We start from the raw sequence: 13,181 nt of genomic DNA, 5'->3' as shown, positions 1-13,181 counted from the left end.
CAATACGTTTATTGGGCTTAGTAGGTGTGTAATAGAGTGAGGGCGTATAAAAATCATGGCATCACGGGTGCCGCGTTGCCAACCCCTGGTGTAGCCCATTCTTTTGGCCATCTATAACAATCAGTTTCAAGTCAATCGGTGCAGTTAGTGGATGTATGTAACGATTCATGTAATGTGTGTTAGATATTCGCCTACCATGTCCAGCATGAATAAAAAGTTAGATCAGTGTTGTAACATGCAATTTTTAGTGAAACTTTGGAAGAACCGAAAAGATGTGTATGAATTATTAACTACACTGTGGTGAAGATGTTATGTACCAGATGAACCTTCTCAGCCTTTCATCTGAAGGCCCCGGGTTCGAATCCCGACCAGGCATGGCATTTTCACACGCTACAAATCATCCATCTCATCCTCTGAAGCAATACCTAACAGTGGGCTCAGAAGTAAAAAAAAAAGTGACCTACAAATGGTACATAGCGTTTGAGGATGGTAGAAAGGGCATTGCCGATGAGTCACACCCTTCAATATCTCACATCGAGGTTGTAAAGAATACAGCTGTCGCTATTGTCTGTGAAGAATGATTACTATCAGGGAACTCGCCCCATGTCTACACATTTCATTTGGCAGCACATTTTCAATTTTGCATGATGATTTCACACCGGAGCAAATGCAACATCGTGTGTCTGTGTGTCAAGACCTGTTATCGCAGTTTGGTGGGGAAACAAATGAAGAAATGAATGAGTCATAACCGTAGATGAATTTTGGATGTAACGCTACGATCCGAAACTGAAACAACAAAGTACTCAGCGGAAAAGGTTGCAATCATCACCTCAAGAAAAACAATGAGTCACAGTGCGTAAGTTTATGAGGGTAGCCTTTTTCTATTCCAAGAGTTTTTTTTTTGTACCAACATGCTGTTCCACAAGACCACAGCAGATAGTACACAGCAGATTTACAAATCGGTTTTGATCATGATGTATCATTTTAAGAAAAAAACAGCTGCACAAGAACATTAACAAAATTTTACTGCATCATGACAATCTACAGTCCCACATCACTCACACTGCAGTTGATTTCTTGAACACTCGCAGTATCACAACTGTACCCCACCCACCATACAGTCCAAATTAGGCCCTTTGCGGCTTCTGGTTGTCCCCAGAAGTCAAATTTTTGCTCAGGGCAAAAAATGCTAGACCAATCACGAGGTCATTAAAGCTGTGGAGGCTCTCTGCAAGAAGCTCAAGAAAGATGGTCTAGCGTTTGTGTTTAAAAAGTGTCAGGAACGGTGGGAAAAGTGTTATATAACTGAGGGGGGTTATTTTAAAAAAAAGCATGTAGATTTGGAAGACTGAATAAATATTTTTTTTTTTTAGCGTTTTCATCATTACTTTTTGAACAGCCTGCACCATATAACAGTGTATATATATATTTTATTTTTTATTATGTCAGAATGTATTTTGTTTTGCTTTCCTTTTAGTAATTTAATAATTTTTTTAATATTTTCTTTACGATATGCTCACGCTGCCCCCCCCCCCATTTAGTGTTAACACTACATGCTAGGGAGAGCATGCCCCATAAGTTGAGGTGGGGGGTTATTAACTATTTTAAGTTAATAACCAATAACTTTTAAATTTATGTTTATGTAGGAACATTTATGTGAGAATTTTTTAGTTTAAGAATTCATTTCAGTAAATCATTTATTTAAAGAATATTTCTAGTTTTTCAGTAAAGCGCATTGAAACTTAGCTGAATTCAGTTCAGCTTACTCTAGGCTTATAATTAAATATAGTAACTAATAATTTTATAATTAAGTATAATTATAAAAAATAATCGCATTTATATTTGCAATTGATAATTTACGAAAACTGGCAATCTAAGCCAGATTGCAATATCAACTGATATATTAAAAACTAATCCTTTTTAATAATAGGGCAGGCTCTATTTACTAAAAAATGTAATACATTACACTGTTGCGGTTTGTTTGTTAAATTTTTTTTTCTATTTCAAAATGTATATATGTGTTTCTTAATTTAGGTCTTAATATAAATGGAAAAATTTGGAAATTCATGCAGTGATTGAATACTTTTTTCTGAAAAGCCTTAGTGCAAAGTAAATTAAAGTAGAGCTTGAATATAACAGTGGGAGGCTTCTTTTCCATCAAATACAACAGTTAAATGCTGGGTTGCAGAGTCTAAAATGGGTCAAAAATGCAATAGCAATGGATGATGCTCTTCTGAAGTGACTATGCCAGAAATGATAGAAGAGTGCATCAAATTGTTTTAGCAGATCGACAAGTAACAGTGAACGAGTTAAGAGTCTGTAGATATGTCAACAGAATGCATGTTCAATGTTTTGCTTGAATATTTGGGCATTAACAAGCTGTACGCTAGATGGATGCCATGTTTACTCGCGCCCGACCGAAAAAACATTTCAAGCGGTTGTTTCGAGCTCTTTTGACACAATCCAGAGGAATTTTTATGTTGATTTTTGGTGATTGATGAGACTTGGATTCATCACTATACTCCTGAGACAAAACAGCAGTCAAAACAATGCGTTGAAAAAGATCAACCTGCTGTAAAAAAAAGCAAAAGCTACTTTTTGAGCAAAGAAGTTATGTGCAACTGTTTTTTGGGATGCATGTGGAATAATTTTAATTGATTACCTTAAAAATGGCAAATATTATAGGACCCTATTGCAGCATCTCAGTGATGAAATTAAGGAAAAACAACCAAATTTGAAAAGAAAAGTGCCTTTCCATCACAACAATGCTAGAGCTCACACTTCAGTCATTTCAGTATCAAAAATCATTGAATTGCGATTTGAATTGCTTCAACGCCTTCCATATTCACCTGATCTGGCTCCCAGTAAATACCACTTGTTTCCTTACCTTAAAAACGTGGCTTGGAGGAAAGAGATTTTCAACCAGTTATTGAAGCTGTAGATTATTGCTGTTATTTTAAGGAATTGGATAAATCAATGTACTGAACTGGCATAAGCGCTCTTGTAGAACGCTGGGCTAAGTGTATAGACTATGGTGATTATATCGAAAAATAAAACAAAATGTACCCAGAAAAATATTTTCTTATCCAGGCCTGAAACGTTTCATTCTATCCTCATCTGCTTCTGATAGCTTAAACAGAAACTTCTGTGAATTTTTAAAAATTCTGTTTTATAATTTGAAAACGATACATTTTTTGTTGATTTACTGAATAAAATTAGATACATGAATAGGGGCTGAGAAAGTATTATTTTTGTATTATTCAAAATCCTAAAAAAGTACGTTTCTTGAAAAAGAAAGAATAGCTTAGGATAAATTAAACATCATTAACAAAAACCAACTATTTTTTCTTTTAATGGACTATATGTTATTAGAAAAACTCTTATTTGTTAATGAAAATCCATTGTGATTTCCAGTTTACTACAAAAGGATGTAATAATATAATGTTATCATTTATGACATCAGTTACATTATTCTTATACTTATTTCATGTAATCAGTGGTGATAACTATAAAGTCATCATTACAATCTTGTCTGACCCTGATTTAGGCAGGGAGTTGTTCTTTGTGGTGGGTTCTGCTTTTGATATTTTAATGGTTTTGTATGTCTCCTTCTTAAGTAAATGTGTAAAATTTTTGAGTGCATGTTACATCATTCACTATTTCTACCATACAGAATAATTAGTTGCATACCTTATAAGTACTGATTTACTTGAACTTGAAAGAAAATATCCTCAAATGTGAACAAGATTATTATTTATTAACTTAAATTTTTATTCTGTGTTGCCTGTTTTAATTTTATATGTAGAATGAGTTTTAATTTTCAAAAGTTGAAATGAGAGCTATTAGTTTATTTTAGATAAATTTTGTTTGTTTAAAATTATATTTTTCTATATTAAAATATTATATTAACCAATTAGATAAAAAGTTTCTAATTTACCTTCTAAAAAAAATTCCTGGAAAAGGAAAATTTATTCAGTTTTCTTACCTGGAATATTAAATTTAGTAAACTTCTTAATTGTTCTTCAGTCCTCTTGTCAGCCTTCACTTTCAATTATCATTCCAACCATCCACTCCTTAACTTTAATCTACTTCCTGCCTGATCGCTTTAATGTTTTTATCATTTAATATTTTTATAAAAGTTAAAAATACCTTATGTTGTTATTGGCTAAATTTATTTTTTGATTCCTAATTCAATTTTGTTACCTACATTCACCATAATCTTATAATATTATTTGATATTTTGATTCTATTGATTTTAGGTAGGTTCACTGAAGATGGATCATTTATTGGCCAGTATGGTCCAAATAACGGTAAAAAGAAACCAGAAGAGCAACCATCGCCTTCTGCAATCGCCACTTATGTTTGATATGTTTTATTAAAACATACGTATATTTTGTAAATATGTGATGTAACACGCTCAGCTGGCATATCTGTTCAGCTACTGTCGCTCTCGGCTGCTGCGGCTGCACCAATAAAAATTTAAAAAAAAACAAAATAAAATGTTAAGTACACGGGCTTTCTATATTTGCACACGTACACATGCCATTCATTTGCATGTTATCGCATGCATAAGTGTATGCAGTGCAGTGCAGTTTGTTTCTTATAATATCATCGAACTTTGAAATATAACAATATATCGTTGTAAGTATTATATATTGTAATAAAGATATTTATATATATATCTACCTAAATGACTGAAATATATGCGAGTGAAATATAAGGCAAATATGTTATTGCTTTACACTTTTTAAGTGTGAAGTATAAGACTGATATAACTGCCATTATTATTAAATAAATAATAATCTATTATTATGTGTACATGTATTGTTTCTATAGATTGTATTACATCGCACCACATTACTAAAAAAAAATTTTCTCCTTTTTTTTAATTTCTTATAACTAATGTAAAGTTTTGTTTGATTTAAGGGCTGTTACAATTAATGATTTCATATTAAACCGCGTATCAAAGTTGTTTATTATGCCTAAAATAGAATACCACGTGAATATATGTTATATTATTTTATTATTTAGAAGAAATAAGTTCCATTATAAAGAATTACATCAAACATATTTTATTACAGATAATATTTTAGTAATATATTTCTATGAATAAATCCACAGTTAATACCTATGTATTATTTATCAATATTTTTTTATTAACATGTATGGTAGTATTGCATTTAAATGACTTTTACTACTTACACATTTGATTTATATGTTTAAAAATTGTATGTACATCATTGCAGTTATTGTATTCCAATCCTTATAAAGATTATTTTATATTATAATAATTGATTGCTTATGTAGTTTTATTATAGTAATTATAATTGGGAAACCTGAAATATTTATAATGATAATTATTTTAACCTGTCGTACATTTTTGTTGTAAAAATAATTAAATAGGAACTCATCAGTGTACTTGTGATAAATGTTTTACCTTTCTATTCAGTGTAATAATATAATTAAAATTCAGATAATTTAATGCATTGAATGTTAACATTAATTAAAGTAATATATGGTATGGTGTTGATGATTACTAGTATTGAATAGCATCAGCAAATATATGAAAAACAAAAATTTGCACAAGAGTCTTTTTTAATTCTATTTCTAACTTCTTTCTTTGTGTAATTTTCAAAAGTATGTTCCAGTTATTCCTTGCAATTAGAGTTTTCTAACTTTCAGGCATCTTCTTAATCAAACTAATTGATTTTATACGATATGAAAGTAACTATCCAACTCTTACAGTTAATGAGCTTTACATCATTTTATAATATAAGAATGATATGTTCTATATATTTATCAAATTTTGCAAACAAAAGGTATATGACAAAATACTGCTTTTTAATCTAAGTTTATAATACTTAATACATTTTATTCTTACTATATCTTTTGTTATTTTGTGATGCATGCTATATGTTGTTTGTTAGTAGTTTTATGGAAGTAAGATTTTTTAACCACAATGAACATATTTTAAAAAAAATAATAACTGTTACTTTCACTGTAAATTTAAAGTGTATAATGTACTATGCCAGTAAAAAACATAGCATTGAGCATATTAACTCTAGCCTCGGCTGGCAACAAAGGAAACAACACCATGTTTCATCAACTGTAAAATCAAAATACTTTGTCAAAAGTTAGATTGTTATCTTGAAAGTTACTTAGAAGTTTTTCTAAAGCTCAGTCTTTTGTAGAAAGTTCTTGGAGTTAGCTCAACAAAGAAAGTAATCTTGCTGAGTGTTAGTTGTAAAAAAATTAATTCTTCTTCCTTTTTTATATTAAAATTGAATTCTATAAAAAAATATTTTAATTCATAGTTGATTTAAAATATTTATTGAAATTTTTTTAACAAGAGAAATAGTTAATTTTTACTAACAGAATTATGGTGTTTAAAAAACTGTTCTGGAATTCTGTTATTTATTTGTGACCCACTATTAATTTTATTTTTCTTCAACGATCAGTAAAATTATTGCATTTTGAATATATCCTTGGATTGTCTAATTCATTTAAGAAGAAAAACCAAATTCTATTTTTAAGAAATTTACGCACAAATAAGTTACTATCTAAAAAAACTTCTTATATATACTAAATTGTTATATTTGTTTTTTATTTTTGAATACTTAAATGGAATTAATTGAATTCTAATTAGTTTATATTTGTTTACATTATTTTAAAGATTGTAAAGCTTGACTGAGCACACATAAATTAAGAAATAGAAAACTGAGAATGTTAAAAAATGCATATAAGTTAAATACTGTGATAATAGTGCATAAAAATAATTTTCTAATTTTTTATGTAAATTTAGCTTAATATTTTACTTGTTTAATTGCTCATTGCTTTTAAACTAATAAAAAAATAATTATTACTAAATTTATTAGTTCTCATTCATATTAATATGTTTCTACTATGTGGTATTTGTGTCCTTCATATAATAAATGTCTTCTAAGTGTAAATATTAAAATAAACAATTTATTTTTACTATTTTTTATAATAAAATACTGGTTATGTCTATGCCAAAAACTTTTTAAAAAGTATTGTTTTCAATATTAATGTTAGTTTACTTTTTGTGTATTTTTTGTAATTTTCTTCATTTTTTCCTTTAAAAATAAATAAATTTCTTATCAAAAATTTTGTATTTCATTGTTTAAAAAATTTCATTATTTCAAAATTTAGATTGATTATTTAATCTGTAGGCATAACATCCATACCTGAACTGCAATTTTAAGTTCTTATAACTACTTACTGTAGCAATAAGAGAACAAGTTTATTGCAATATCAGTAAATATTATATTTAATTTAAAATTTTATAGTGGTATCTAAGTAATGTGAATTTTTAATACATTTTAAAGGAGGATTGAAGTAAACATTAGAAGTTGATACAATGTGTTTAAATTTTGTTTGTATTTAGTCCAAATATAGTGTTTAATATTTTTTTTTATATGTTTTAATGTTCATTGTATAAAAAAATTAGGATAGTTAATGTTATAAACTTTCTAAATCATTTGTTTTATTTATTTACATTTTTATATCTCTTCATCTGATAATTAGTGAATTATCAGAATTTAAGAGGTTGGTAATAGTGTGCTACTTTGTACCTGTTGTGACAGTACTTGTTAATTAATGTGTTTGAAATGAAATCAAAATTTTTTTGTGTAAAAATTATCCTGTTTAATAAAGCTTTGTTATTTTTTTTCAATTTTATTATAATTTCATCTTATTTTTGTAGATATTTATTTTAATCAAATTTCATAATGTTCCATTTCCATTCAGTAGATCAGAATCATAACTTGAAAATATATTAATTCTAATTTTATCAGTTTTTTTTAATATCATTCTTAAATCCTACTGTATTTCATGTTTTTATTTATTTCAAATGTAGAAAATTAATTTGATTCATTTTTTTACATACAATACAATCAGGATCAGCCCAATTAGTAACAAGTCATCATAACCTACATTTCCTTTCCTTGTGTAATTTGAAGTGTGTTACTGCAGCGGTTGATATCACGTCCTAGAGTAATGAACATAATTTTAAATATTGTAAATTCAAATACACGCATGATGTTTCAGTTGTAATTAATAGTGAAGAACTGGAAAATTATTCTTATTTAAATCTCCTTATTTTATGTAAACTTTTGTTTTAAGAATAATTAATATATAAGTTAGTTAATTTTGAAAAAGTTCAGCCTTTTGTTGTTTCAGTATTCTGTACTTTTATCCATTTATTTTTTGTCATATTTGTTTTCTATTTCTAATAAGTTGTAACAGCCCTTAATTCATGTTTATTTATCATACTGGAATTTTTTTTGTTTAATGTTACTCTGTAATGTGAAGATGATAAAGTGTAAATGCATTTATCAATTTCAAAAATAAATTTTTGTTGTCAATTTAAATTTAAATGTTTAATAATGAGATTATACAATTTTACAGAAAAATGTTAAAAAGATCAAATGATATGTTTAAATGCTAGCAATAGCGTAAATTTGTGTGGTGCTTTTTTTTTAAAAAAATTATATATATATATATATATAAATACATTATTAGTTGTGAAGACTTTTTTAATGTCGTTCTTCACTGATTTTTTTTTAGAAAGATTAATATTGCACGCTTGTTCTCTTTAATATTGTCTTGTTCTCGTTCTTCTCGCACATTGCGTGTGTGATAGCACATTTTATAGGTTATTAGTTATTATTATAGTTGTTAACAATTTGTTATGTGTAATCTTTCTAAGCCTGCTCTTTGTTATTGTACAGTCACTGTGTTGTCGTTATTATTATTATCAATGATCAGTATCATTATCATACATTGGAGGGTTTTTTTTGCACGCGCTTTATATGCTTTTTTATCACATTAGATTGATGCTGATTATTTTTAAAAAGTTTTCTTTAATTATATTTTGTTTTTCTGTGTAATATTAAAAACCCATTATTAGTTTTATATTTATTTATATAGACCAGTATTTTTTTATTACATAAAAGTAATTAACGTTATAATCGTAATTATCGTATGATATTTCTGGCATAATTTTAAGTTCAGTGTGAATTTTTACTGGTTGTATTTGTGCAGATAGTAATTCTTTGGATGCATTACAATTTTCACTTTTTTCTTTAATAGTAATGATTTGTTTGACTTTATGTATAGGAACTTTTTATAGTTTCTGTTTTAAAATATAAGACAAAATATGCAAAACATATTAAGGAATGTTTACTACTATATCAGTGATAAGCTGGTGACTCACTGTTTAACATCCTTTGAATATAAATGATTTAGCTCTACCTGGTCACTGCTAAATCTAAGATTAGCAATTCAGAACCAAGAGACTGTGTTGATTACTAATGATCAACTCTAGGGTTTCTTTTGAGGAAGTGAATGTTGATATACTTAAGATTTTTTCTGTTATTAAAATCAGTCCTTCAGTAATCTTGAAATATTTCTTCTTCTGATAATGTGATACATAAAGTGAAGTGTAAGATATTCTCTCATTTTTTTTTATAGCATACAGTTAGTGTCTTTTAGTGATTTAAGGAAAGTGTTGTTTGTACATATCCACAATAAAACACTTAGAGTGAGTTTATTTATACCGATTTACTGTAGTATTATTAAATAATGCACCTGTTAACAAATTAGTAATGGGTTTTTGATTATTTATTTTTATTTACACATTAAATGCCTATAAATATTCATAATGATTTTTATTTATCTTTATCAGTAACATAATAGTAAATCAGTTGTACATAAATAAAATAAAAATAAAAAACAGAAGGTGGAGGCGTGACAGGGTAAAGTAAAAGAATGTTTGTAAACCTCTCCTGCTTTTTATTGTAATTGAGTTTATTTAGATTTATAAAAATTAAACAGATTCATATTATATTATTACTAAAAAAAAAAAAGTTTTATATCATATGTTGCTAGCTTGTTAACAGTTTTTATTATAATTATTATTCTAATTCTAGCATTTTTATAATGGTATATTATAATATTAAATATTTTATATGTTGGATTTGTATAAAAAAAAATTACTTAGTAGCAAAGTATTAAATTTCATTATTTTTTCTATTTATGTATTTTTTAAGTAGTTAATTATTTTCAGTTATTTTTAAGTTAAAAAAACTTAGTTGATCTATTTATATTTGTTTTATTATATATTTGTTTAATTTATTGTACAAATTATTATATATTATAATTATTAAAAAGAATTATATATTAATTATTAGTGTAAGCTTTTTATACTATAAATAATTTTTTTAATATTAATTAGGTGTTATATGGTTTGCATCTGCAGGTTGATAGCACAAGTGCCTTACGTGAAGAAGGCATACCTGGATTTGTAACGTATACTGTACCGCTGAAATAATTATTATTGTATAATCACCTTCAGCTTTATTAAAAGAAATTGTGTATTTTTTCTAGTAATATAGATGATTAAGAAAGTATGGCAGCTGAGCTATAAAACTATGTAAACTAAAAATTTGACCAGATGCCAGTGAATCTTTATCTATATTACTCTTGTGTACAGTTGCTGTGGTAATTTGATGTTTAATTATTTTCTAATTAATAATTATAAAAAGTATCAGTAATATTTATATATTCTTGATATAAAAGTAACTAATAATTATCCAATTAATGTTAAGTTTTACGGAAAATTGTATATTTACTGATTTTTTATTTTATCAGTGGATATACTAGAATTTATTATTTGCTATTATATAAATACAATGCCTTCTGATTGTAATTAGTGAGAAAAATATTGAAATATGTGAGTTTTGAATAATGAGTATTGATTTTTTTCTATAACTGATTAGAAATCGATATTTAATTTATCTGTGTTTTTATTTTACATCATTACCACCTGTTAATAGATTCAATTTTTTTTGTCTGGTAAGAATTTTTTGTGTGGCAAAATTTTCTAGTTGGCAGCTTATCCAAATTAGTATATCAATTTTCATTTGAATACCAAAGTTAATTATCATTGATTACTAAATGAATAGTTGACTATTCATTCACATCAAATGCTATAGCATCATCTAGTGGTTTCACATAAGTAAGGGCATTCAGCCTTAAAAATTTTGTAAAATCTGTCGCTTAAGCCCAAAAAAATAAGACAGTCCTGTGTAATGAAAATATTACACTTAAATACATTTTCTGCTAGATTTTTATGCGTTTTTAAATAATATAAATTTTTATTTTTTTGAGTGCTTTAAATTTATTTATTCAGAGTATTTGGTTTGTGCATAATTTATACATCCTGAAGTTGTATTGCTGATACTTAAACTTGATGATTTTTTTATTAAAAATTATAAAATAAATTAGTTGCTTCCTCTGTGTTTGTTAAGATCTCAGTTATTTTGTAAAACAAATAAAATATTGTATTATTATATATTGTGCAGCTCTATCAATTATACTTTTGTTTTGTCAACAATTTTATTAAGTGTACATGTGTATAAAATATATTTTTACTTTTTTTACTGGTTCTTTTTAAATTTATACAAACTATCTTATTTTAATATTTTATTGATATATAACTTTTGTTTGGCTATTTTTATATTTTGATATCTAACAAAGTATTATATTAAACTTTCCTAGAAATTTTTTTTTTTAATGGGTTGCCTTTGTTAATAAATTGATTTATTTTATTTTCTCTTTATAATGTTAAATTTATATAGTACTTTTAAATTTGATATAACATATTTATAATGTATCCTTTGTAATATTACTTGTACATTCCATATTAGTTATACTTAGGCCTCTTTAGTTATAAAAAAAATATATATATATATATATTTATATATATAGAAATAATCAATCTTCTTTGCTCGCTTTAATTTCAAACGAAACAAAAAAGTAACAAACTAAAATAATATATTTTTGACATTTTTAATCTAAAACAAACATTTTTGTCAATTTTTGTACATTTCTTTATTAAATTTAGCCAAAGGTGAAATAAATAATTACACAAAATTTGTTGTTTTTTTTTTCTTCACCAGGAAGAAAGTTTTTGCCGAGAAGTCCTTTCATGATGCAAGAAATTTGAAGAACTAATTATTAATGCATTTAATAATTTGGTTTTAATTATAATCATTATTTGTTACATAGTAAATATATGGTGTCAAGTGAATATAAACATTGAAAACTGTATGTTACGCTAAGCTTTCATATACTCAATCTTTTATTTTATTTTTCTTATTTCTGTATGTTTTTTTATAGGGTTAAAATTCACCTAAACATTTTTATCAAATAACTTAAAGCTCTTTATATTTTAATGTTGTTCAGTCATAAAGTAGAACTGTTGAAATTTACTCTTACAATCTAAAATGTCATTGCTGTGCAAGTGTTCCCATTCATTTCATGCTGTTTACTAATACACTACTCTTATTTCTGAAAGTGGTTGCATTAGAGTCATTTTGGGTCAGCAAATGGTTTGATGCTATACTCCATTCTTTTCTGGTCTGTGCTAATCTTTTAACCCCAACTTATTACATTCTCAATTATCTGTTTCACATATAGTTTTTAGTGTTTGTCTTCTACAGTTTTTACCCCTCTATCAACAGATTAATTAACATGTATAAAACATGATATCCAACCCAGTTCTTATGTTTATAAGTCTTACACAGATTTCTCTCCTTTCCTGTTCATTTCAAATTTTTATAGACTCACTAAATTCTCAACAACCTCCTGTAACACAAATTTCTAACGGCTCTATTTATTTTCTTGTTTTATAAAATTTATTCTTATCTGTTAAATGTTAAGAGTTTTTCCTAATTCGCAGATCTGTATCTGATACTAGCAGTTAATTTTTCTGTGTCAGCTCTTTTTGCTGTACTTCACCCATCATATTCATTTGTCATCATTCCCCATAAGTATAGACTACTTTTTCTACTAAATGATTATATGCATATAATGCTAATAAAAGTATTGTACTACTTGCTGGGGAAAACATTTCAGTTGAAAGTCACCAATGATCTAGGTTAGAGCCAATTCTTCAAGACCATGTAAATAGTAGAATACAGGTTAACATATGTCCTTCAAAAAATTCTCATTCTGATGCACCAACAAATACAGCCTTAGGTATAAACAGAATATCACAACACTATAAGATTTATGACATGGAAAAAATTAACTAATTGGGCCCAGCTTATAGTTGCAAAGAATAATTAAATCCCTGATAATTTCAGCAGCCAATGATA

The 13,181-nt window shown here is 26.7% G+C and overlaps 1 protein-coding gene across 5 annotated transcripts in view; it reads left to right on the top strand.

Moving 5' to 3' along the window:
• Nrg (Neuroglian) overlaps positions 1–11,955 on the top strand; it is a 107,136-nt gene extending 95,181 nt beyond the window's left edge. For 4 of the 5 annotated variants that reach the window (XM_075360623.1, XM_075360619.1, XM_075360620.1 and 1 more), the window contains one exon: positions 4,260–11,955. In XM_075360623.1, the coding sequence (XP_075216738.1) occupies positions 4,260–4,366 (107 nt within the window). In that variant the 3' untranslated portion in view covers positions 4,367–11,955. The remainder of the gene's footprint in view (positions 1–4,259) is intronic. The other variant, XR_012755765.1, reaches the window with a different exon arrangement.
• The last annotated feature ends 1,226 nt before the right edge of the window (positions 11,956–13,181 follow it).

This window comes from Lycorma delicatula, chromosome 3 (genome assembly GCF_047948215.1).
Source record: "Lycorma delicatula isolate Av1 chromosome 3, ASM4794821v1, whole genome shotgun sequence".
Lineage (NCBI taxonomy): Eukaryota > Metazoa > Arthropoda > Insecta > Hemiptera > Fulgoridae > Lycorma > Lycorma delicatula.
This window is presented reverse-complemented; position numbering and strand designations above follow the sequence as displayed.